This window comes from Acomys minous (assembly GCF_964271855.1).
Source record: "Acomys minous genome assembly, chromosome: 6".
Classification (NCBI taxonomy): Eukaryota; Metazoa; Chordata; class Mammalia; order Rodentia; family Muridae; genus Acomys; species Acomys minous.
The window spans coordinates 38,224,578-38,247,729 of record NC_140487.1 but is presented as its reverse complement, the minus strand read 5'-3'; the positions used below and the strand labels follow the sequence as shown (position 1 = coordinate 38,247,729).

General features: G+C 41.1%; 1 protein-coding gene across 9 annotated transcripts in view; it reads left to right on the top strand.

The window, feature by feature from the left end:
• The window catches only part of SRPK2 (SRSF protein kinase 2), a gene marked incomplete at its 5' end in the record, with an annotated part of 194,658 nt that overhangs the window by 129,386 nt on the left and 42,120 nt on the right, over positions 1-23,152 (top strand). For all 9 annotated transcript variants that reach the window (XM_084788062.1, XM_084788067.1, XM_084788068.1 and 6 more), the window contains 3 exons: positions 20,190-20,298; positions 21,179-21,266; positions 22,790-22,877. In XM_084788062.1, the coding sequence (XP_084644188.1) occupies positions 20,190-20,298; positions 21,179-21,266; positions 22,790-22,877 (285 nt within the window). The remainder of the gene's footprint in view (positions 1-20,189; positions 20,299-21,178; positions 21,267-22,789; positions 22,878-23,152) is intronic.

Here is a 23,152-nt window from a genome sequence, read left to right as displayed (position 1 = left end):
TAGCTCTAATTCTACTGCTGTGTCAGAACATTCAGCCTAGTTCTCTCCTTTTCCATTTTTGTAGTCAATGTAATTGCAGACCTGACTCTCATCTTTGTAGTGTGTACTTAGCTATTTTCTCTGTGTATGCTAAATTGCTGGTAGCAGACACCACTGTAGCTGCTGTTTCTCCCTCTCTGTCTTAGCTGCCATGCACTTGTTCTCTGCTGCCTGGTAGCTTTTGGACTGGCTTGTTAAGGAAGGACTCCTTTCTCAGGGAAGAGTTATATTTTACTTAGCCAAGGTGTCTTGTGTTCGTCTTGTTTACATTGCCTCTGTTCCTAAAAGCCACTTTCAGCTCTCTGAAAATAAGACATTATCGGATAACAATTGAGTTGGAATCTGAATAAATTAATAAAATTAAAAACGAAACAAAACAAAAAGACATTATCACTAACACAGTGCACCACATCCCCTTTCTCTTTGCAGAAGAATGTTCACCAAAGAAGGAATAGGTATGCAGCAAGGGCGGCTGTAGCCTGGAGCCCATCGCTCCATAGTGTCCTCATGCCTTTGAGGCTCTGCTGTTCTTAGTTGATCATGCCCAACTGGGTTGTATCTGATTAGTCTTCTTACTGCCTCAAGTTTCAGGTCTACTTAAAAACTGTGAACGATCCATTTCAACATAAAGATCAGTAATTAAATTTCTGCTGTTGCTAATGCATTTTCATCGCTTCTGTCTGTGCCAGCTTGCCCAGCTGTGACTGTCCAGGAGCATTATCAACTAGTTTCTGAGAGACCTGGGTTTAGACCATGGCTCTTGCTTTTTGACTCTGTGTCCTTTGACAATTACTTTTACCTCAGGTCTTCGATTTTTTTGTTTTTTGTTTTTTAAAATGGGTGGACCCATGCCTCAGTGGTTAGAGGGCTTTAAAAATTTGTCTGTCTGTCCGTCCATCCATCTGTCTGTCTATATATCATGTATATAGTGTTCTGCTTGTGTGTTGACACTGCACACCAGAAGAGGGCAGCAGGTCTCATAATAGATGGTTGTGAGCCACCATGTGGTTATTGGGAATTGAACTCAGGACTTTTGGAAGAAACAGGCAGTGTGCTTAACCTCTGAGCCACCTCTTCAGCCCAGGTCTTCAAAATTTCACCTACTATATAATAATATCACCCCCTACGTAATATGTAGTATTTTGCGCCTTAAGATTTTATGGGGGTTAAAGTGGGAGTGAAGTATGTGGCCTGCTGTCTATAAAGTATGTAAGTTTCTCTTCCTTGTGCCTGTCTCTGTTCAGTCATCCCCCTGTAGGACCTATCCCCTGGTGTATGTTTCTGATGTCCCCAGGGACAACTGGTTCCCTTAGACTGCATCCATCTGTCTTATGGAGGAGGATGTCGTTAGTCTCTAAACAGCTGCCAGCACTGCTTGTTCTTTTTTGTATGTCACCTCTGGGCAGTTGTCTGAGTAGGAACTGAAGCAATAGTCTGTGTGGTTTATTCAGTTTCTAATTCCAAACCAAAGCACGTGGGTTGCATCTGGGCACAGCCTGTGAGCACACACTTCCAGGAGGTCTTGGGTAATATGTACTTGCATCATGAGTCTGCATAAATGCCTTCATCACAGAGAGTTTTTGAGAGTCTAGGAGTTGGTAGTCCACACCGTACACTCCTTGGGAGTCTTCACCTACAGTGTGTATGGTCCTTCTATATGGGTGATCTGCCCTGGAGTTATAGGTGCATGCAGCCACGTGGACCTTACCTTTATGTGGTTGCTGGGGCTCTGCACTCAGATCCTCAGGTTTGCAGAGCAAGAACTGTTACCCACTGAGCCATCTCTCCAGCCCATGTATCATACTTCAAAAAGTCCAAAGCTGCAACTAGGTGCTGGTCCTTTATTCCACTGTCCACTGTGTGTGTGAGTGAGTCACTGTCTAAGGCAGTGCTTCTCAACCTTCCTGACACAGTGACCCTTTAAGACAGTTCTTCATGTTGTGGGGACCCCCAACCAGAAGATTATTTTGTTGCTACTTCATAACTCTGATTTTGCCACTGTTATAAATTGTAACACAAGTATCTGATATGTAACCCATGCAAATGGGATCATGACCCACAGGTTGAGAACCACTGCCATAAGGGAAAGCATTGCTTTGAATGGCCTGATGTTCCTAAGCACATACCTGCTACAGAGCCCTATTGAATGGCAACAGTAGGCTCATGGCTTAGTTATTGCAGGCTGCATTGCTCATACTGGCTCCCTGGGTCCTCATTTTGTTGTTATGTTATTCTTTGATAAGTTGGCAGTTTTGTGGTGAGTCATCACTGCATCCTTTTTGAGACATTGATTTCAGCAGAGTTGTGGTCTGGCTTGGTATGAAAACATGTTTCCTTAGATAAGCCTTCATAAAACTCTAGTCAGCTATTAGGACCTCCTCTCTACTCACAGCAGTCCCTCCAGCACAGCACTGCTACGATTATACATTTATTTAATGCTCACATATGATCTCCATTTTACTAATATGAAATGTGGTTGTGCTTAAAGGCTGTGTATTTTGTAAACCTGACTACATCTGAGCTATCCAGGTGCAGTAAATACTTTTTTATTATGACAAAGAAGTCTCTTAAAATGGGCAGTGTGGGATCAGAAAGTGGTGTGGATGCCTTTAATCTCAGCTCTAGAGGTGGAAAACTTCAATCTAAGGAATCGAGGATGTATCTCTGAGTTTGAGACTGTGTGTCCAAGAAAGCAGCATGTGATCTGGTCACAGGCCTGAAGGACCTATAAACTATTAAGTCCAGGTTTTTCATTTCTTCATTAACATTTAAAATAGCTGCCACATATTCCAGATTTCTTAGAAATGGCACATGTTTGAGTGGAATGTGGATTGTATCCCTAGAAATCTGAGCAGTATCTTAGAAGCATGTTACAAGTAATTATTTATGGACTTAGACTTCTTTCCTGAACACACAAACTTCCACCTCTTTGTCTACTTTTCATCTGTTGGCTGCATTTGATAGTCTGAATTTAATGTAGTGCCTCTTAAGTTTGACTGGCTTTATACTTAATTCCCTCCTTTTCCTTAGTGTACATAACCCAGGTCATGTGTGTGTGAATTTTTTCTTTACTTTTAAGAAAACAGCAGCACTTGTGTGATACTTTTACCTAAAAGTCTGTCCCGTGTCAGTGGTTCTTTATTGAGGAATGGAATAGTTTTCTGTTTGTGATGTTGGGAGATTATTTTTGCTTTCTATAGTTGAGGATGTTCCATTGGCATCTATTGAGTAGAGGCCTGGCATATTGTTAAAATCTTCTATGCTTAGTACAGTTTCTGTTATGAAAATTACTCAGGTCCTAACAGTGCCTGATCGAAAAACCTTGTCCATTGGAACACTTGTTTTTCTCTATTGAAATGCTATCATGTAGTCTCAAGTGTTTAATAGGATATCTTTGTCCATTTATATTTGTTTTTATATCTTAAAAACTTTTAGTTATGCACACAATCTTAATTAAAGTAGTAGGTGTTCTAGAACTTGGTTCTTAAGGCCCCACTGCATTTTTAAATGGAGACTCAAGAGATTCTGGCCCATTGCTGTTGAAAAGGGAATAAGTATTTGCCAAAAAAAACATTGTGCACACAAGGATTTTAGCTTTTATTATATTAATATGTAAATCTTACATCAATTAAAAAACTGTTGGAGGGTCTGGGGAGATGGCTTAGCAGTTATTGCTGATTGCCTAGAAACAACAGGACCAGAACTTAGATCCCCAGAACCCACTCGAATGGTAGGTAGACATGGTCGCCCTCCTGTAATTTTTGTGTCAGAAAACCTAGCCAGGGAGTCCCCAAAGCAAGTTGGCTAATGAGACCATGTGTATCAATGCTCTTTGTTTTTTACTGAGGAACTCAGTAAAAAGAGTAATGTGGGAGAACAATCAAGAAAGATTCTTAACATCAACTTCAGGCCACCACCACATGTGCACTCACACAGCCCTCCCTACTGGACAGGTCCTCTCATATATGTAGACACACATACAAGAATAAAGGAAAAACCATTTGACAGTAGCTAGCTGTGCTTGGGTTGTGAGATTTATAATGCCCCCCAGCCCCCCGGCACTGCTAACCACTGAGCCATGTTTTCGGATCCATATTTCTGTTTCTTCAACCTCTGTAAATGGAACCTTTGTACACTAGGAAAAAATGTTTAGAAAAAGAGAGGAACATTTACTACCCAATGTAATTTTTTTTGTATAGAGACGCTTTCTAGTTAATGCATATTAATTGGAAATTTAATGTTGTGGATGGTATTATTATTAATGTAATGCCATTGATACATATATTAAAATATATGTATATGTTATATGTACATATATGTATGTGTTTATACTTTGTTGTTGTTTGGAGATAGGTTTATGTAGCCTAGGCTGAACTATGTGTCCAAGGATGGCCTTGAATCCTGATTTCTGCCTTCCAACTTCCACCTCACAAATGCTGGGATTGTAAGCATGGATGAAGCGAGGGATGAGGCCAAGAGCTTGCTGGAGGTGGTCTGTTGAGTTTGGTGAGCTCCTGCATGTGTGGAGGGCAGTTGTGGAAAGGCCAATGGAGGCCTGTGTGTGGAGAACAAGTCATGCTCCTGACCTTGTGCACCTCAATGGACCCTGAACTACGAGGGTACTTATTATGTCTTATCTGTTTTGGCTTTTGCTTGCTATGCAGAGATTCAGAGACAAATGTTTAGCCAAGTTCTGCAGGTAAGCTGCATTTTAGCCATAAGCACATTTATTCTATTGTACCTGTTCTGGGCCATGTCTTTTTTTTTTTTTTTTTAAATATTGTGTCTTGTGTTATGGTTGTATAAGTTGCCTTTGTTTCTTATTGGAAATAACAGTGTTACATATATCAAAATGTCACATTTCATGTATATATAATATATATGGAATAAATATGCATATGAATTTTCAATTAAATATCCTTACTTTAAAAAAGGGAAAAATAGTTTGGGGACTTCTAACAGAAACCATGAATTGACAGTTGTTGGAGCGGGGGGGGGGGGGGGGGGGGGATTTTGTTGATTGTAATATGTAGCAGAGCTGTTGAGAAAGCAGCTAGAATTAAAAACCTGGGACCAGAAGATATATGGAATATGGTAAAGATTTAACCTTGCCCTTGTCGTTTCTGGGGAATGATGCCTAGTCCTTCAGTGTCCTCTCTTGAGACTATCTGAAGGCCTTGGGCCACACCGGATGGTTTTGTTTAGCTCGCGGTCGTCAGCCATGCCTACATGACAGACCCTGCTACCCAACGCCGGATGCGGAGGCTCTACGGAGAAGCCCTGGTTGAAGCCTCTGTGGTACCTTTGGATTCACTAGGTCACAGCAGGTGTAGGGCTGAATATCAGAACTCTCCTGGACCCTGGGCTTTGTGATTTCTCTTGTCTAATTTCAACCATTTTGCTGTAATAAGTTATAATTTGAAGTATAGTAGCTTTTTGTGAGTTCTTTTTGCCATTATTAAATCCTAAGTCTGATTTTTCAGGATCCATTTTCTGTGGTCAGAAGGTGAGAACAGTCTTGGAGATTGTTCCCAACTTACACAGGTACAACAGACTTGATAAATAAAGCAGATGATGTGAAGGTTAGTAAATGCATTCAAACTGAGACTTAGAGAGCCTGTTAATGACAAGCCTTTGAGAATTCATGGCTTAGAGAAAGCACAAGTAAAATACAAGGGAAATCAGAACAGTAAGAGAGCATCCAAGCTTTGTGCTCACCTTAGCATGGAGCAGACTCAAAACTGCAGATAGCATCAGTAGTATTCCGAGTACATGCAGCTCTATAATCTGAGTTTTCTGTTAGGGGTGTAGCGTTGGTCATACTTGCAGTTGCCCTCTCCTCACATCTGTATTACTGATTTCCTAGTAACACTTCACTGTATGGCTATTTCCAGCTCCCCCTCCCCCAATTCTCTTTGGGTGAAGATGATATTGTTATTTTAAATTAGTTTATAAAGTAATCGGTATCATGATGGCCTTTCATACTTATCTGTCATTTTTATATTGACAAATAAGTCTTTCCCTTCAGTCATTCTAAACGTCAGGAGCTCTTGTTTCCACCTCATCTCCTATAGTCGAGGGCTGAGGTCAGCAGCCTGTGCTGTCTGACATCATCTTCCTGCTCCTCGCCCCTGTTGTGCTGCCAGGACCTGTGTCAGAGCATGACACAGCAGTGAGGTGATCGCCACACATGCCTCCCCAGCGCTCTGCAGTTGGCTGTGTCCCTGAGCCTGCCCTCGGCCCTCATCTTACCTGCCTTCCTAACTGTTGCCCAGCATGTTGTTTTAGCGTCCACAGCCCATGCTCCTGCTGTTTTCATGCTTGTTCCTTCCTCCCTCTCTCCCCTTTCCTTCCTCCATTTCTGCCTACAAGCTCTGGGACATAACTGCTTACTTCATTTTACTTTGGAGATGCTCCTCGAATCAGTGCTTACTCTACTCCTGGGAGATCTAACTTGCATGCTTGATTCTCATTTGGGGGCTTCAGGTAGTGTTTTAAAAGCATCCATAAACAGAGCCTGCAATAACAGTAATTTTTGGAGTAATTGTTTTTCTTTTGTTTTTCTCTTGGACAGTGAAAAAAATGGCATATAGTATAAAGAAAAAATGGAATATAGCATAGAGAAAAATGGATTATAAAAGGGTTATTGTTCTTTTTTAAAATCAATCCCCTCCCTGCCTGTGGAGGTGCCGTTGGGTGTCTGTCCTCAACTTTGTTCCTTGCTTGAGACAGGGTCTCTTGTTGTCAGCCTCACAAGGCACGTGGGGTTCTCATTGATGAATAGGCAGGAGGTGATCCATGCTCAACCAGGTATGGGGCAGGTGCAGGTCTGTAATAGGTCACTGGGAATATGAACGCAGAAGGATCAGGAGTTCAAGGTCATCCTCAGCTACATATAGCAAATTGAAGGCCAGCTTGGGTTATATGAGACCTTGTCTCAAATAACAGCAAACTTTGGTGGGTTTTTTTTGTTTTGTTTTTTAACTTCACAGATTTTCTTGAAGTATAATGTATATACATAACTTCCTCTCTTTAAAAGGAGCATGTCAGTGTTTTCATTATATGCATGAAGTTCTGCAACTATCACCATTGTTTGTAGAATACTCTTAGTACATCCTAGAAGAAGCATACTTCATTGTCCGTTACCAGTCCTTACTCTCCATTTCCTCTGGCCCTTATCAACTACTGATTTCTTTCTGTCTCTGTGGATTTCTGCATTATAGGAACATGATGTAATAAGATTTTATAATATGTATCCCATGGAGTCTGACTGTTTTTACTTAGTTTGATATTCTTCTTTCACTCGTGTTGTGTCATATGTCACTTTTAAAATTTTATAATGAACAGCATTCCATTATCTGTGTGTCGCCTTCTGTGTCCTCACTCATCATTTGGTGCACATTACAGTGGTTTTCACTGTTTGTTTGTGAATGTGCTGCTGTCAATATTTGTATATGACTGACAGGACATTTGTTTTCATTCCTCTTGAGATAGATAGATGTAGAACTTTTGTACCATGTCCTAACTTCATACCCAGCTTTCTAAGGCCCTGCTGAACTGTGTCCACAAACGGCCTTCTTAACTTTCAGCCTAGCAATGAGTATAATTTGATTAACATTTACTTTCTTTTGTCCTGTTATATAGAATTTCCCTGTGACTTGTCTAATTCTAAGAGAATTTTACCTTCTTATTGAAAAGCTTTTATTGATTCTGCAAATAACTTTCCTCAGCCCAGCTTATTGTCCAGCCCTGCCTATTGTCTATAGATTTGATTCTCATTAGCCCTCAGAGTCTTTTTAGGGTAATGTTAGTTCTGTCTTTAGTGGTAACTTACCAAGTTTTTCTAAGACTGTGTGCTCTGGAGTATAAAGTGAAAGGAAAGTTCTCTGAAGGGTAGGATTACTGCAGCCTTCTGTGAGGTGTCAGTGTCCGGAGGATGGATCCTTTGAGGGCACAAGGGATCAGTATTAGCTCAGGATACCCCAAGACCAAGTTCTCAGCACAAAGGAGATTTATTTGCCCGAGAGGGACAAAGTACAGGGAATAACAGACAAAGACAGGAGATAGAGGGTGAGGGAGAAGGGGAAGGGAACAGGGGAGAGGGGAAAGGGTGTGCGTCCTGGACACAAAGGGCTGTCTGGCTAGAGAGGAGACACATGTGGCCTGTAGGTAAATGGCTGTTTGTGAATGGTAAAAGAGGAAGCCCTGTTAGGATGAGGTGTTTAATTTTTAGTTGGGCATGTTAATTAGGTGAGCAAGCCAATGGTGTCTGTTTGTTTGTTTTCCTGGACTTTAATACTTTGATAGCTGGACCTTGATATCAGGCTTAGGAAGAGGATGTGGGTAAATAAGGGACTAGGCCTTGGCTAGCTTTAGGAATGCCAGCTAATGGTTGTAGCAAGGCAGAGGGAGTGGGGGAGAAGGACACGGCCTGCCAGAGCCATGATTACCATGCCTGGGCAGCCTAGAGTCCCTGTGGCGGCCATTTGTTCTGATGACTCTGGAGAAAAGGGCCTGTTATGGGAGAGGATGAGCTATGGAAGAGCAGTAGCATCAGAGAGATTTAGCAGTGACATGGTTGACCATGTGCTCAGATAGGAGGAGGGGAAGGCTGTCTGTATGATAGGGCACCGAAGCATGTTTCCAGGCAGAGCAGAAGAAGTGGGATAAATTAAAAAGCCAACAGAAAAAGGTAAACGAGTTTTAGAAATATTGAATTTAAAGATTGTGGCACATATTTATTGCAAGTCAGTGAAGGCAGCTTTATGTAGCCTCTTGTGATGGTGAAGTAAGGACAGTCCTGCTTATGGTCACATGACAAAATATACCATGTGAAAGGTTTAAACTGCCTTTTTTTCAGCTCATGATTTTGTGTATCAGGAACATTTTAGTCCTCTTTGTATGCCCATGACTGAAAGACATGACATGACACTTTAAGGAGAAGAGTTGTTTTGGCTCACAATTCCACCTCCACAGGCAGTGTCCTCCAGTCTGGTTCTAATCCCTAATGTTGCTACCGCCTCTCAAAATGAGAATAATGAGCTGAGGACCTTGCATGTAGTACCTGAGTGTATGAAGGGCGTTTCATATGAACAAAGCTGGGATGGCCTACCTGTGCTATGTGTGGCCTGGTTTGAAGCTCCTAACAGTTGGAGGTGACTCAGTCTAGGTGCAGAATCATTTGAAAGCTCCTATTTCTTTTTTCTGGGCGTAAGGCCAGGACTGCCATGGAAGCTATGTAGGTGTCATCTTTGTGCCCATTGCCTTGTTTCAAAGCACAAGACTTCTTATCTGCAATTGCGAGGCAAATGGTAGCTTCTGAGCTATCCTTAGAAGCCACAAGGTCACTTCAGCTACTCTTATGCTTACAAACACATCCGAAGCCATTCATACAAAGAATGGAACTGGGGATTTATTTATTTATTCATTGACTCATTGATTCGAGAAGTTGTGGTAGTTTGAAAAATAGTGTATTTGGCTTCCTTGACAAACCATATGCTGGAATACAGCCACAGAAATCAATAAAAGAGTGATGTAGACTTCCAAATATGTATAGTTACATGTAGATGTAACAAACTCACCACTTTTCTTCATCTACTCCTTTCATTTGGCACAGATTGTCAGCCTTTAGCCTAAAGTCTACTAAGAGCTGAAGTCTTACTAAAGTCTACTATGCCATATTATTGTAGTGGGTACCCAGCACAGGAGTATAGAAGTTGGTACATGCACTGTCTTTTTGACGATTGAGGGGGTTTCTGTAGGTGTCAGGCAGAGAAATAAACTGTGAATAGGTGAGAATGAAAACTCAGTTCAGATTGTTTTCATCAACCTGGATCAAACCTTCTAGAAAGTCTGATGCCAGGTAGTTTATTCCCAACAAATTTAAACACATTTGGAAAAAGTTCCCTAGTTGGATACAATCCCTGCTGTACAAGGAAGTATAATTACATCAAAACTCAACTCAGGATATGTGTTATTTTTTCCAAGAAGATAGGTTCTGGAGATAGGCTACTTGTACTAGTTTAAGGACCTAGGGAAGACTCTGGCCTGATCTCAGTCGTATGGGTAGCATAGAGGTCATTTGGGATGTTAGTAACCTCTGGTTCTGGTTGGTGAGCGCTATGCAAATTATGTAAGGGTCATTTAGATTACTAGCTACCTTTGGTCCTGCTTGTAGAAGGTTGATATGACCTCCCAACAGATATTGCAGATCACCAGATTATTAATTACCTCCAGTTCCCAGCTCTTTGGATGAAAAAAACAGGTTTTTACATCCATTCCCTTGAGAGGACAGTCCTTGTGCTCAACACTCCTGGTTTTCCTGGAGATCTGTGGGGACAAGGATATTTGTGTTGTACTCCCAACAGATGATAGCTAAACTGGAAAGCATCAATTAATTTTAGATTATAAAATAAGAAAGGGCTTAAGAATGAGGCTTATGCTGGATAGTTTTATGCCAAGTTGGCACAAGCTAGAGTTATCTGGGAAGAGGGAGTCTCAGTGGAGAAAATGCCTCCATATGATTGCCTGTTGGCTAACTTGTGGGGGCATTTTCTTGATTAATGATTGGTGTGGGAGCACTCAGTCCACTGTGGGTATTGCAACCCCTGGCTTGGTTGTATAAGAAAGCAGGCTGAGAAAGCCATGGAGAACAAATTAGTAAACCCCACCCCTAGGTTCCTGCTGGAGTTCTTGACTTGGCTTCCTTGATGATGAGTTGTAGCCTGTATTTCCTTTGCTCCTCAAGTTGCTTCTGGTCATGGTGCGTATTACAGACGTAGAAAGGTGAACTAGGACAAAACTTGATGCCAGGAGTAGGGTTTTGCTTTGACATACCCATCCATGTTGTTTTGGGGAGCATTGTGGAAAGACTTTGGAACTTAGGTCTGGAAAAGCTGGTAAATGCTTCTGTGGGAACTTGGGAAAATGCTGAGAGAAAGCCAGTGAACAGGATTTCTTATGGTTTCTGCTTCAGTTCCTGCTGCCAGTTCCTGCTTTGAGTTCCTGCCTTGGCTTCTCTGGATGGACTGTGACCCAAGATACATAAACCAAATAAAACTCTTTCCTTTCCAGGGTGCTTATTGGTTTTGGTTTTGGTTTTGGTTTCTTCAAGACAGGGTTTTGCTGTGTAGCCTTGGCTGTCCTGGACGCACTTTGTAGACTAGGCTGGCCTGGAACTCACAGGGATCCTCACCTCTGCCTTTCGGAGTGCTGGGATTACAGGTGTGCACCACCACACCTGGCACCAGAGTGCTTTTGGCCACAGTCTTTTTTTTTTTTTTTCCTTTTTTTTGGTTTTTCGAGACAGGGTTTCTCTGTGTAGCCCTGGCTGTCCTGGACTCACTTTGTAGACCAGGCTGGCCTCGAACTCACAGTGATCCACCTGCCTCTGCCTCCCGAGTGCTGGGATTAAAGGCGTGCGCCACCACCGCCCAGCTGCCACAGTCTTTTTTATATCACTAAAAAGTAAACTAGGACAAGTTTCAAAAGTCAGTTTTATTTTTGATTGTGTGTGTGTGTGTGTGTGTGTGTGTGTGTGTGTGTGTGTGTGTGAATATATATGGAAGATATGTATATATATAAACCTTTTATTTTTAAAAGAAATAAATGTGCTTTAAAATATTATAACATTGTCCCAGTTTGCTTTCTGTTGTTTTGACAAACACCAGGAGCAAATGCAAACAGTCCATCAGTGAGTGAAGCCAGGGCAGAAGCTTAGAGGCGAGAACGATGAAGGAATGCTGCGGGCTAGCTTGCTCTCTTCGGCTCCTGCTCATTCAGCCTTTGTGTACAGCCCAGGACCACTGGTTGGGCAGTGGCGCCATCCGCAGTGGGTGGGCCTCTCTGGTGTCAATCAACTATCCAGAAAATGCTCCATAGTCATGGTCAAAGCAACTCTTCAGCTGCTGCTCCCGTGTTCAGGGGACTTAATTCCAGGCGTCTAGTTGGCAGTAAAAATGAACCAGCGGACGTGTGTGCAGATGCACTCTTCCACCTTACAAATAAAAGCAGCCATGTTTGACCACGTCCCCTTGGTGAGGTGATCTGGTGGCACTCAAAGAAAGGATAGACAGGCTACCCAGATGAGACTTAATAGCCTGTGATCGTATAGAGGGGGAGGAGGTCCCCCTAGGTCACTGACATAGGGAAAGAGAATAGGATGAAAGCGGGAGGGAGGGAGGAACGGGTGAATACAAAGGATGGGATAACAATTGAGATGTAATCTGAATAAATTAATTAAATAAAAAAATGGAAAAAAAAGTAGCCTGGAAATAACAATAGATCTAGACTGAATGAAGGAATTTAATTCTTAATTCAACTTTAAAGTCTTGTTTGTGCAATATCATTCTTGGCTTGAAATAGCCAAGAAGATGTCTTCCTTTTTCCTTTTATTTTAAAACTTTCAATTATTAAAAGAATATATTTTTATTTGTTAAATATAAAATCCCATATTTCACATGTAGACTCTGGCTTCTGAACTTGACTTTCATCCAATTAAGACTTTTTTATTCTAAAGTTGGTTATCTTTTCCCAGTTCATGCTTGATATATTATGTTTTTATTTATCCAGAACATAATTAAGAACTAAGAAATGAGCTGATAATCTCTGAGCTCACCGGTGCCCAAGTTGATATTTAAAAACATATGCTTTTAATTAAACAATTGATGATTAATTGCTTAATTATGTGGTTAATTATATAAACTTAATGATCTCATATAGTGCTGTTATCCCCTGTTGCTCACAGTGCATGTAAGAGAAGGTGAAGAACAAAGCAGGCAGGGCTGCACTGACAGCTCAGTGCCCACGAGCACTGGTTGGTCATGTAGAGTACTGGGTTCGGTTCCCAGCACCCACCTAGGTGCTGGCAACCATCTGTAACCCCAGTTCCATGGACTCTGATGCCAACTTCGGGTTCCATGAGTACCAGGCATACATATGGTACATATACATGCAGGTAAAACCACTCATGCAAATAAAAAAGAAATAATAAATCTAAAAACAACCTCACAGAAGTGTTAAAATATAAAAATTGCCAAGGACTAATATATATTGATATAGATGTAATGATAAAGTTTTTTCCCTATAAAGATGATGTGATCATATATTAGATTGTAACAGTGCATGCATGCATGCACACATGAATGCGTGAGTACGCACACCCATCCCCCATATGTAGTTTCTGTAGATGATGTTTTTCAATTGAAGGGAAGAATAGGTGAGATGACAATGTTTTTCATCAAATGGTACTTTAGATGATTTTGTCAAAAAGTGCTGAAGAGAGGAATGATTGCATTTGGTACTTAAGAAACAGTAGACAAAATAAAAAGGAAATGTTGGTATTAACTCTTTTAATTGTTTAATTTGGGACTTGGAGGGAGTTAAGATACTTGAACATTCAGCAAAATCAGACATTTAATTCCATGTAGACATATATAAAGAGCTTATAAGCTAAATTATTGTGAAGAATTGTTAAATTTACATAGATGATTTGAACAAGAAAAGAGATTTTAGAACTGGGCAACATTCCAGGCCAAACATGGTGTATAATGTCCTACTCTGTCACATGTGCAGGGTCTGTCTATAGCAGGAGGAAAAGGAAGTTGCAAACAAATAGCCCGATGTCCTGCAGTTGGCATTGGCATTGGGCAGCTTCAGCCTCTGCCTGGCTGGGGCCCAGCTGCTCTGTGGCATGGACACACACTCTTAGGTTGTTCTGCAGCTGGATACACATCATGTTAGGTAATGTCTCAGTGTGCTGTGTCTACTTGGCAAAGTATAGAGACTGGTTTAATATAAATTAATTTTGTTTCAATGAAACTCAAGTAAATCTCAAGTAGACAAAGACTTAAAAAAAACCCCACTATTAGCCATTTATGATCTGATGCTAACTAATGTGCATTTTAAGAATTCTTAACATCCCCCACCTGGGTTCATTAAAAATGTGTCTAAAGCACCCTCATGGGAATGAAAAATAATTATGGTGGGTCCAGACTTCAGCACCAACTAAGTTTTAAATACTGACTTGCCTCAGATTGTGACTTATGTTTTCTTTATGGACACCATCATTTATAAGAGCCCTTTCTAGAAAAAACAAATTTCAAGCCTGGCATTATGCTACATGCCTGTAATTCCAGCATTTGAGAAGTAAAGGCAGGGAGATAGTTTTCCAAAAGAAAGAAAGAGAAAATAAAAATAGAAATGTTAGCTTGAGTATGTATTAGAAAAATTTTGTTGCAGGTACAAAATGATCACAGATTGTTATTTATTTGGTGTTGTCTCATGTCTGAGCCTAATCTTTAAAGACAAGAGCCAGCAGAATATGTTCACTTTTTACGTGTTTGTGAATATCTTGATAGGTTTGCTCAGATCTTGTAATGTCACAGCTTACCGTATTTTTGTTTCCTTAAATACCATACACTTAAAATTTGCAGGCTAATAAAATAATATTATGAAGTTTTCTTTCTTTTCTTTTTTGTTTTTGTTTTGTTTTTTTGAGACAGGGTTTTTCTGTGTAGCCTTAGCTTTCCTGGACTCACTTTGTAGACCAGGCTGGCCTTGAACACCTGCCTCTGCCTCCCAAGTGCTGGCATTAAAGGCGTATGCCACTGCTGCCACCATCACCTGGCCATCATACAAGTTTCTTAGCAGTATTATTAGATGATATGCTATGAGGTATATTTAAATACTAACTTTCTTCTTGTCCAATCATAAGGAAAACAGTATGGAAGAATCTTCTAAGAACTTACTTTACTAATTTCTTCCTACAAAAGCAAAGTTCAAACTATTTTATCGCTGGAAAGGATCTTCTCAGCCAGACCCCAGTGGGCTTTCTCTTTATGTCAAACAGACATACTTATTTCACTTAAACGTGTGTCCATGATTTCATCATGACACCCCTTCTTCTGTAAGGCTTCCCCCACCCCACCCCACCCTCTCTCTCTTTCTCATTTGTTACAACATATAACCTAAAATGTTTTAATTTTTAGCTTGCCTGCTTATTTGTTTGTTTTGAGTCAGACTCTCACTGTGAAATCCTGGCTGGCCTGGACTACTCACATTGACCAGGCTAGTCTTGAACTCACAGAGATCCACTTGTCTCTGCCTTCCAAGTGCTGAGATCAAAGACACCACTAAATCAAGCTGGTTTTAACTTATTTTTCAAAGGAGAGGCATTCCCTGCACTTGTTTTACATAACAAAGCACCCCCCCCCCCCTTATCCATGTGTATCTGCTTCTTGTTGGGTTTATCTATGTTCTGTCTATCCTGGTCCAAGTACTAGGTACAAAGTACTGAGGACAGTGTCTATAGAAAGCCTGTGCCTATTCTCCCAAGAGTTTACCATCTCGGGGAACAGAAGGGTTAAATAAGTAACAAATTATTCTGCTGTGTTACATAACAGAACGTAAGTTGGCTTTATGGATGGCCATAAGAAAAGCACAGAAAAATAACTATATATGATCCAGGAAAATCAGGAGATGCTTCTTAGATGCCTGCTTTGCATGGGTTTATCCTGAGCAGAAAGAGCTGTCACTTGTATCCTAATGCTTCACATGCTTTGTAATGTTTTACAATAAGTATATACAATGTAATAGATAGGCAGATGAAGCAGTTATACCATTGAAATAATACCAAGTCATTTAAGGATTAATAAAGATCTATACAATGTGGGGTAGTATTATTTCTGGGTTTCTTAGTTATGAAATCAAGAAAGGTATAGTTTTAAGACTTCATAAGGTGAAAAACTTGCAATTTTTGTAGACAAAGATTTTATTATGTGGTGCCAAAGGTAGTAAGAACTAAGATATTTTCTTTATTTTTACCCTGTTGTAGGCAGAAGGACTTAACAGATGAGGGTTTTATACAGGTGTTTGCAGAAGAAATGAGATTCTGGATCAGAGGCAAAGGGCTTTACTCAGAGCTGCTGGAGCTTCCTGTTCATGATGGTATTCCTGGCCTCCAACTGGCAGGGCATCATGGAGGCAGGCCAGTAAGCTGCTGTACGCATAGTGGCTTTCTGCTACCTATGACCAGATCCAAGCTTCAGAACCCTAATCTTTTAAATGCTATTCAGCAGCTCCTCGGAAGAGATACTTCTGTTCTGGTGGCAGCCATCTTACTCCATTCTCCAGGGGGATAGTGTGTCTGTTTTCCAAGTTTGCTCACTGGAGAAACCTTGGAAACAGACTACAACATGTGCCTCAGTGTTAATTTAGAAAGTATGCTCATGGGGCTGGAGAAATGGCTCAACAGTTAAAGGCCCTGACTGCTCTTCCAGAAGACAAACTCTTCCAGAGTTCAAATCCCAATACCCACATGGCAACTGATCTATATGAGATATGACATTCTCATATAGACATAGATACAGGCAAAACACCAATGCGCATAAAATAAAGGTAAGTAAAAAAAAAAAAGAAAAATGTGCACAGATGAAATCACATGCTCATGATGCTGTTCTTCTGTGATGAGAATTGGCTAGAGTTTGAAGAGTTTGAAGCCGTTACCATAGTGAGCAGCAGTGGGCTGGGCTTGCCTTCTCACCTTGTTTCTAATCATAGGGCAAAGCCTGCACCCTTTGAGCAATAAGTGTGAGATCTGTTGATTTTTAGAATGCATTTTCTATTCGTGTTTTGTTGAGAATTGTGATCAGAAACTTATGTTTGTTGTTTGCGATGGTTTGAATGAGGATAGCCTCCATATTTGAGTGTTTGGTTCCCAGCTGGTAAGCTTTTTAGGAAGGATTAGAAGGTGTGGCCTTGGTGGAGGACGGCTGTCACTGGGAGTGGGCTCAGAGCGTTCAAAAGCCCCTGCCTAGCCCAGTCTCAGTCTCCCTCTCTCTGCCTGCTGCCTGGGAACCAGGGTGCAAGCCAGCTTGTAGCTACTGCTCCAGCACCATTCCTGCCTGCTGCCTGCTGCCTGCTCCCCGCTGAGATAGATGGACTAACCCTCTGAAGTGGCAAGCCAGCCCCCAGATAGATACTTTGTCCATAGGCTCCCCTGGTGTGATGTCTCTTCTCAGCAGTAGAGCAGTAACTGAGGCAGTGTTGTAATTCTCTTCTCTTGCGTCTGTTGAGCCTATTGTGGTTTTTATTTTGTAAAGAATTAATTATGCTGAATATTAAATTGAGCTTGCATTTCTGCAATAAATCAGAGTTGGCCATAATGTATTACACTTGGTATGCATTTGTTGGTTCCATTTCTTGAAATGACATCTACATTTCAGACTTCCATCATGGTCAGTAGTTTCCACATACTCCTTTGCCAACCTTTGGAATTAAAGAAATACTGACACCTCCTGGAATAAAATTGGAGGTAATTTCTCTTTGTGCTTTTTAGGAAGAGATTGTATGAAAGCATTTCCTCCATAATGTTCAGAAAATTGTACCATGATTCTCCCCCCACCCCTTGCCTGTTAAAGACAGGGTCTTGCCATATAGCAGAGAACAGCCTCAAACCTGCCTCATCCCTCCACATGCTGGGATTGCAGCCATGCACACCCAGCCAATATGCAGTTTTATAGGAGTGTGTTTGATGAACTCAAATTTAAAAGAAAACATGGGACTGTTGACGCATGATGGTTTCTGTTAGATTTAGTGGTTTGTGTTGTTACAGGCAAATGTTGTCCTGTATGTGCTTATGTTCACTGCACCGTCTCCATACCTGTAGAAACTTGATGACATCAGCTCTACAGGCCCTCACATTGGGAACTTGTGCTTGTTTCCTTACTTTTTCTACGTCTCCTTATTAACCTGATCTAAATTATATTATTTTTATTTTCTCAAAGAATACTTTTGGCTTCGGTGTTGTTTTGTTTTGTTTGTTTTGGGTTTTTGAGACAGGGTTTCTCTGTGTCGCCGTGGCTGTCCTGGGCTCGCTCTGTAGTCCAGTCTGGTCTCGAACTCAGTGATCCACCTGCCTCTGCCTCCTAAGTGTTGGGATTAAAGGCATGAGCCACCACGCCCGGCCTCAGAGATTTTTTTTAAATGATTTTTTACTTCATAAATTTTACCTCATATTGTCTTCTTTCTTTTGTTTACTTTAGGCTAATTTGCACTGCCTTTTCTAGTTTGTTTAGACAGATTGACTTTGGGTCTTCAATACAGGAATATACTGTTGTAAATTTCTATGCTCTGCTTTAACAGCCTTTCAGATTGATGTGTCATATTTTGCTTTTTATCTTGAGATAGATGAAATATCTTGAGGTTGTTTCTTCATTTGCTTTTTTGTTTGATATCAGGTTTCATTCTAAAGCCTATACGGGCATATAATTCAGTAAATAGCAGAAGCTGGCCTTGAACTCATGGAGTACCTCCTGAGTGCTGGGATTGTAAGCATGTGTCTCCACATCTAATGCTGGTGTTGGAGTGTGTGTGTGTGTGCCCGTGGATGTGTGTTCGTGTGTGTGTGTGTGTGTGTTTGTGTTCGTGGGGGGGGGGGCAGATTCTTTGAGATGGTCTTCCTGTGTAGCCCTGCCTGATCTGAAACTGGCTTTGTAAACTAGTCTGGCCTTCCGTGTCTTAGCATTGCGGCATGAGCTACAATTTCTTCTTTAAATTATGTAGTACTTTGGAGATTTTTAGTTAGTTTTCAAATTTTGGTACACTTTAAACTAGTTGGTTCCTGATTTAATACCATGCGGTCTGAGGATGTTGTTTATGCGATTTTAATCCATTTGGTTTTATTCAAACATGTTCTATTACCCAGTATTTTGTCTCTTTTCCATTTTCCTTTTAAAGGTTTATTTATTTTTATTTTGTATGTTTGGGTGTTTTGCATGTGTGTGTGCGCACACTTGTGCACACATGCGTGTACGTGGGTGACATATGAGAGCATCAGATCCTCTAGACTAGTGTAACAGTCAATTTTGAGTTGACATATGAGTGCTGGGAATTGAGCCTGGGTCCTCCAAAAAATCACCCAGAGCCATCTGTTAGATTACCCAGAGTAGAGAAGTATCTAAAAAGGAATAATAGCTAATATTATTTTCAGTAGGCGATAAAGAGACTTTGCTGAAATGCCAGACTGTTTTCTGTCATGGATTTTTGAACTTTTGGCTGGCTTACATAAATAGACATGTTTTTAGTAAGCAGGGAGAAGGGAATTATCTTTGGAGTCCTGTCAGCAGAGCAAGCCAAATTTTGCTCGTCTCTTAGGTGCCACAGAGGGAGAAGAATAGAAGAAGCTACAGTAATGAAAGAAATGATTACTTAGTAGGTTGTTCTTTTCTTTTTATATTTCGTTTGTTTCTTTGTTTTTTGTTTTTGAGAGAGGGTTTCTATGTGCAGCCTTGACTATCCTGGAACTTATTCTGGAAACCAGGCTGGATACGCCCAACTCTCACAAGAAGAGAGAGGAAAGAGAGCAACACAGAGAATGAGGAGAGAGGAGGCAATTTTGTGTTTTGTTTTGTTTTGTTTTGTTTTTGTTTGTTTTGTTTTGTTTTTGTTTTTGTTTTTGGCTTTGGTTGTTGTTATTGTTTTCTGAGATAAGGTTTCTCTGTGTAGCCTTGACTGTCCTGGACTGACTTTGAAGACCAGGCTGGCCTTGAACTCACAGCGATCCACTTGCCTCTGCCTCTCGAGTGCTGGGATTAAAGGTGTGCCTGAGAGCAGGCAGTTTCACTGGGAGGATTTTACAGAGAGGTTGAAGGTATAACGAGCCAGAGAATGAGAAGGAGCCTAACATTAGAAAAGATTGCTGAGTTAGTTTGAGGCCAAGCAGAACAATTCACAAGGCGAGAGAGAAGCCAGATTGCGTAAGTCAGCTGGGAGAGGAGTTGGAGCTGAGCTGAACCAGCCCAGAGCTCGGAAAGAGCAAGAAAGGGTGAGCTTATTAAGCAGTAAGGCTCAGAGGCTGAAAACTTTCTAGCCCTAGGTTAGAGTGTACGGAGGAGGCTAGAAGCTTCCAGGACTAGGCCTAGGTTAGCAGGAGGAGGCCATAAGCCTCAGAGACAACAATTGAGACAGGTAAATAAAAGTTCCTTCTACACAGAAATACCAATGAGATTTATAGGATTTTTTATTTATAAAAGAGTAATCAAATTATAATGTAAATGTTTCAATCTGATTGTTGTTTAGTGCTTTGATGACTGTGACCTGACGGAAGTGATGAGACACGTTGCTGTTTCCCTAAGATGCCCGTTTTTTCCCAGGTGGCTATCATCCAGTGAAGATCGGAGACCTCTTCAACGGTCGCTACCATGTCATTAGGAAGCTGGGATGGGGGCACTTTTCTACAGTCTGGCTGTGCTGGGACATGCAGTAAGTGTGGTCATGTGCTCTTGGTGTGCTTAGCTGCACATCTGCTTTCAGGACGATGTAGCCAGGACCCTCTTCCTGTGGTGCGTAAGCTGCTGCTCAGTCCAGGCCCTGCGCATAGCAGTTGTTCCCCTTCACCCTAACCTTAGATTTCTTTGCTAATATGGTTTAAAAATGCTAATTGTAGCTTTGTTTATGAGCTCGCTTTTTTTTAATCTCTTTTTTTCTCAGAGCTATGTTACTTTTCTAGTAGTTCATTCATATTGGGAAAAGAATCAAATACAAATTGAAAACATATAGGCCTTTCAACTCCGTATTCTGTAACGTTATTTAAAAGCCTCATCGACCTATAGCAGGAAACATCATTGTTACTCAGCACATGTAATCATGTGTAGTTGTGTTTGTGTGCATGAACATACATGAATTGAAACTAACGTTACAAAACAATACTTTTTAGTGTGTGAACTGACAGTTATCTTGTCCACTCTGTATTAGTTAGAATTGAAACAGGCCTAAAGGAGATTGTTTTAACACATGCACCCTTCATTTGTGTGACCCAAACTTGAAAACTACTATTTTTAGTTAAAAAGTATTACTGCATATATATGTGCATGGTGTGGGTGTGGGTGTGTAGTGGTGCTTTTGCCCGCACGAGGACAACTTTGTGGAGCCCCGCTTTCCTTCCGCCTCCCTGGGGACAAAGCTCACTTGCTTTGATTCAGGGCCTCTACCTACTGAGCTGTCCGTGTTGCCCCTAAAGTACTGTTTTAAGGGAAAGCTAATTAAAAGTTTCAATGTATTGGCTACTAATTGGCCATATCTCATATAGAAATCACTTCTTTTGCTGATAGATTAATAACTATGTTTTTGTTTTTGTTTAAAGAGGGAAAAGATTTGTTGCAATGAAAGTTGTAAAAAGTGCCCAGCATTATACAGAGACAGCCTTGGATGAAATTAAATTGCTCAAATGTGTAAGTAATCAACAAATATGAGTGATATAAAGAAAAAGGAAATGACTGATGAATCTCCTTTACTCTGATCTCTGAATTATAACATATTTCTTGCTTTCATGGTTTAAGAATAATGTTTTTTCAGGTGACTGTAAACTTTAATTACTGCTATATGCCCTCTGTATAAGGGTTCTAGGGTCATGTGAAGTTATTAAGTATGTGCCTCTCCTTGGTTGGCTGGAGAGTCTTCTGGGTTATATTAAATTTAAAAGTACAAATCTAAGTCTTTTTTTTTTAAACTTTTTATTGATTCTTTGTGAATTTTGCATCCTGCACCGCAGTCCCACTCATCTTCCTGTGCCCTTGCAATCTCCCCCCCAAAAAAGGAAACTTAAAAAATAAAAACTAAAAAAATAAAGCTGTAGTGTGTCACGGTGTAGTGTCCTTACATCTTACATCTTTACTTGCAAACGTTCATTGCGATGACTTGTTGGTTTGGTTCGAGGCCTCTGGCTTCTGCTTCACCATCAGTACTGGATCCTCACCAGGACTCCTCTAGGATACCCTGTTGTTGCCCTGTGTCATGGAGACCCTGCAGCTTTGCATCTGCAGCACTGGCCCCTCACACACTCCAGCTGTTCATAGATGGGGGTAGATGTTGGGGTGGGCCGACTCACAGCCCTGGATCTGGGTCTGGGAGGCAGCTGAGTTGGTCAGGCTGCCAGCTCCCCTGCACCCGCACCACCAGGGCGATCTCTCCAGCTAATCTACCAGCTGGGGCAGAGCCAGCTCTCCTGTTCTTACGCCCTCAGGGCTGCCTCACTTGTTCCTCTGTCAACAGGGTGAGCTCCACTGTGTTGCCCAGGTGAGGCATTGGGCCCACTCTCCTGAGTGCTGTAGCCAGCGAGGGTTGGGGCCAGCTCTACTGCCAAATCTAAGTCTTTTATTTGTAAAAAGTCATTTTGGGTCTGGAGAAATGACTTAGAGGTTAAGAGCACTGTCTGTTCTTCCAGAGGTTCTGAGTTCAATTCCCAGCAACCACATGGTGGTTCATAACCATCTATAATGTGATCTCGTGCCCTCTTCTAGCATGCAGGCACACATCAGGCAGAGCATTATATACATAATAAATCTTTTAAAAAAAGAAAAGAAATAAAAAGAAAAAAGTCATCTTGCTGATTGTCATAATGAATGAAAAACAAAGTAACATTTTTTATTATCTAAAATTTGTTTACGTGTGTGTGTGTGTGTGTGTGTGTGTGTGTGCGCGCGCGCGCGCACGCATGCTTTGGAGTCCAGAGTCATTGGGTACTGGGAATTGAACTCAGATCCTCTAGAAGAGCAATGCATGTTCTTAACTGCTGAGCCATCTCTCCAGCCCAGAGCTCCTTTTGTGGTGTTTGGACATGGTGGTGTACACTGAAGCAGAAGGATTGCTGAGTTTCAGGCCAGCTTGGGCTGACATCAGTATTTCTCTTGGGAAAACCAAAGTGAAAATCAGTCAGCAAACGCCATTGTTTCTTTCTTTGTTTTTCTTCATATAGGTTCGTGAGAGTGACCCCAGTGATCCAAACAAAGACATGGTAGTCCAGCTAATTGATGACTTCAAGATCTCAGGCATGAATGGGATACGTATCCTTTATTTTGTGATCTCTGAAGTATAACACATATTTCTGGTTCACTCTGTAAAAATAGTGTTATTTCAGGTGCCTGCAAAATTGCTGCTATCCTGAGATCGTTATAATGTTATCAAGTCTGTACTTTTCCTGGTCTTCTTGGCTGGGGCATTGATTTATTTTTCTTTTTTTTTCTTTTCTCTTTCTTTCTTTTCCTTTCTTTTTTAAAAAATCTTTTGGATGTATTAGCATCTTAGAAATTTTTTAAAAATTGATTTGGAATGGAGTTCA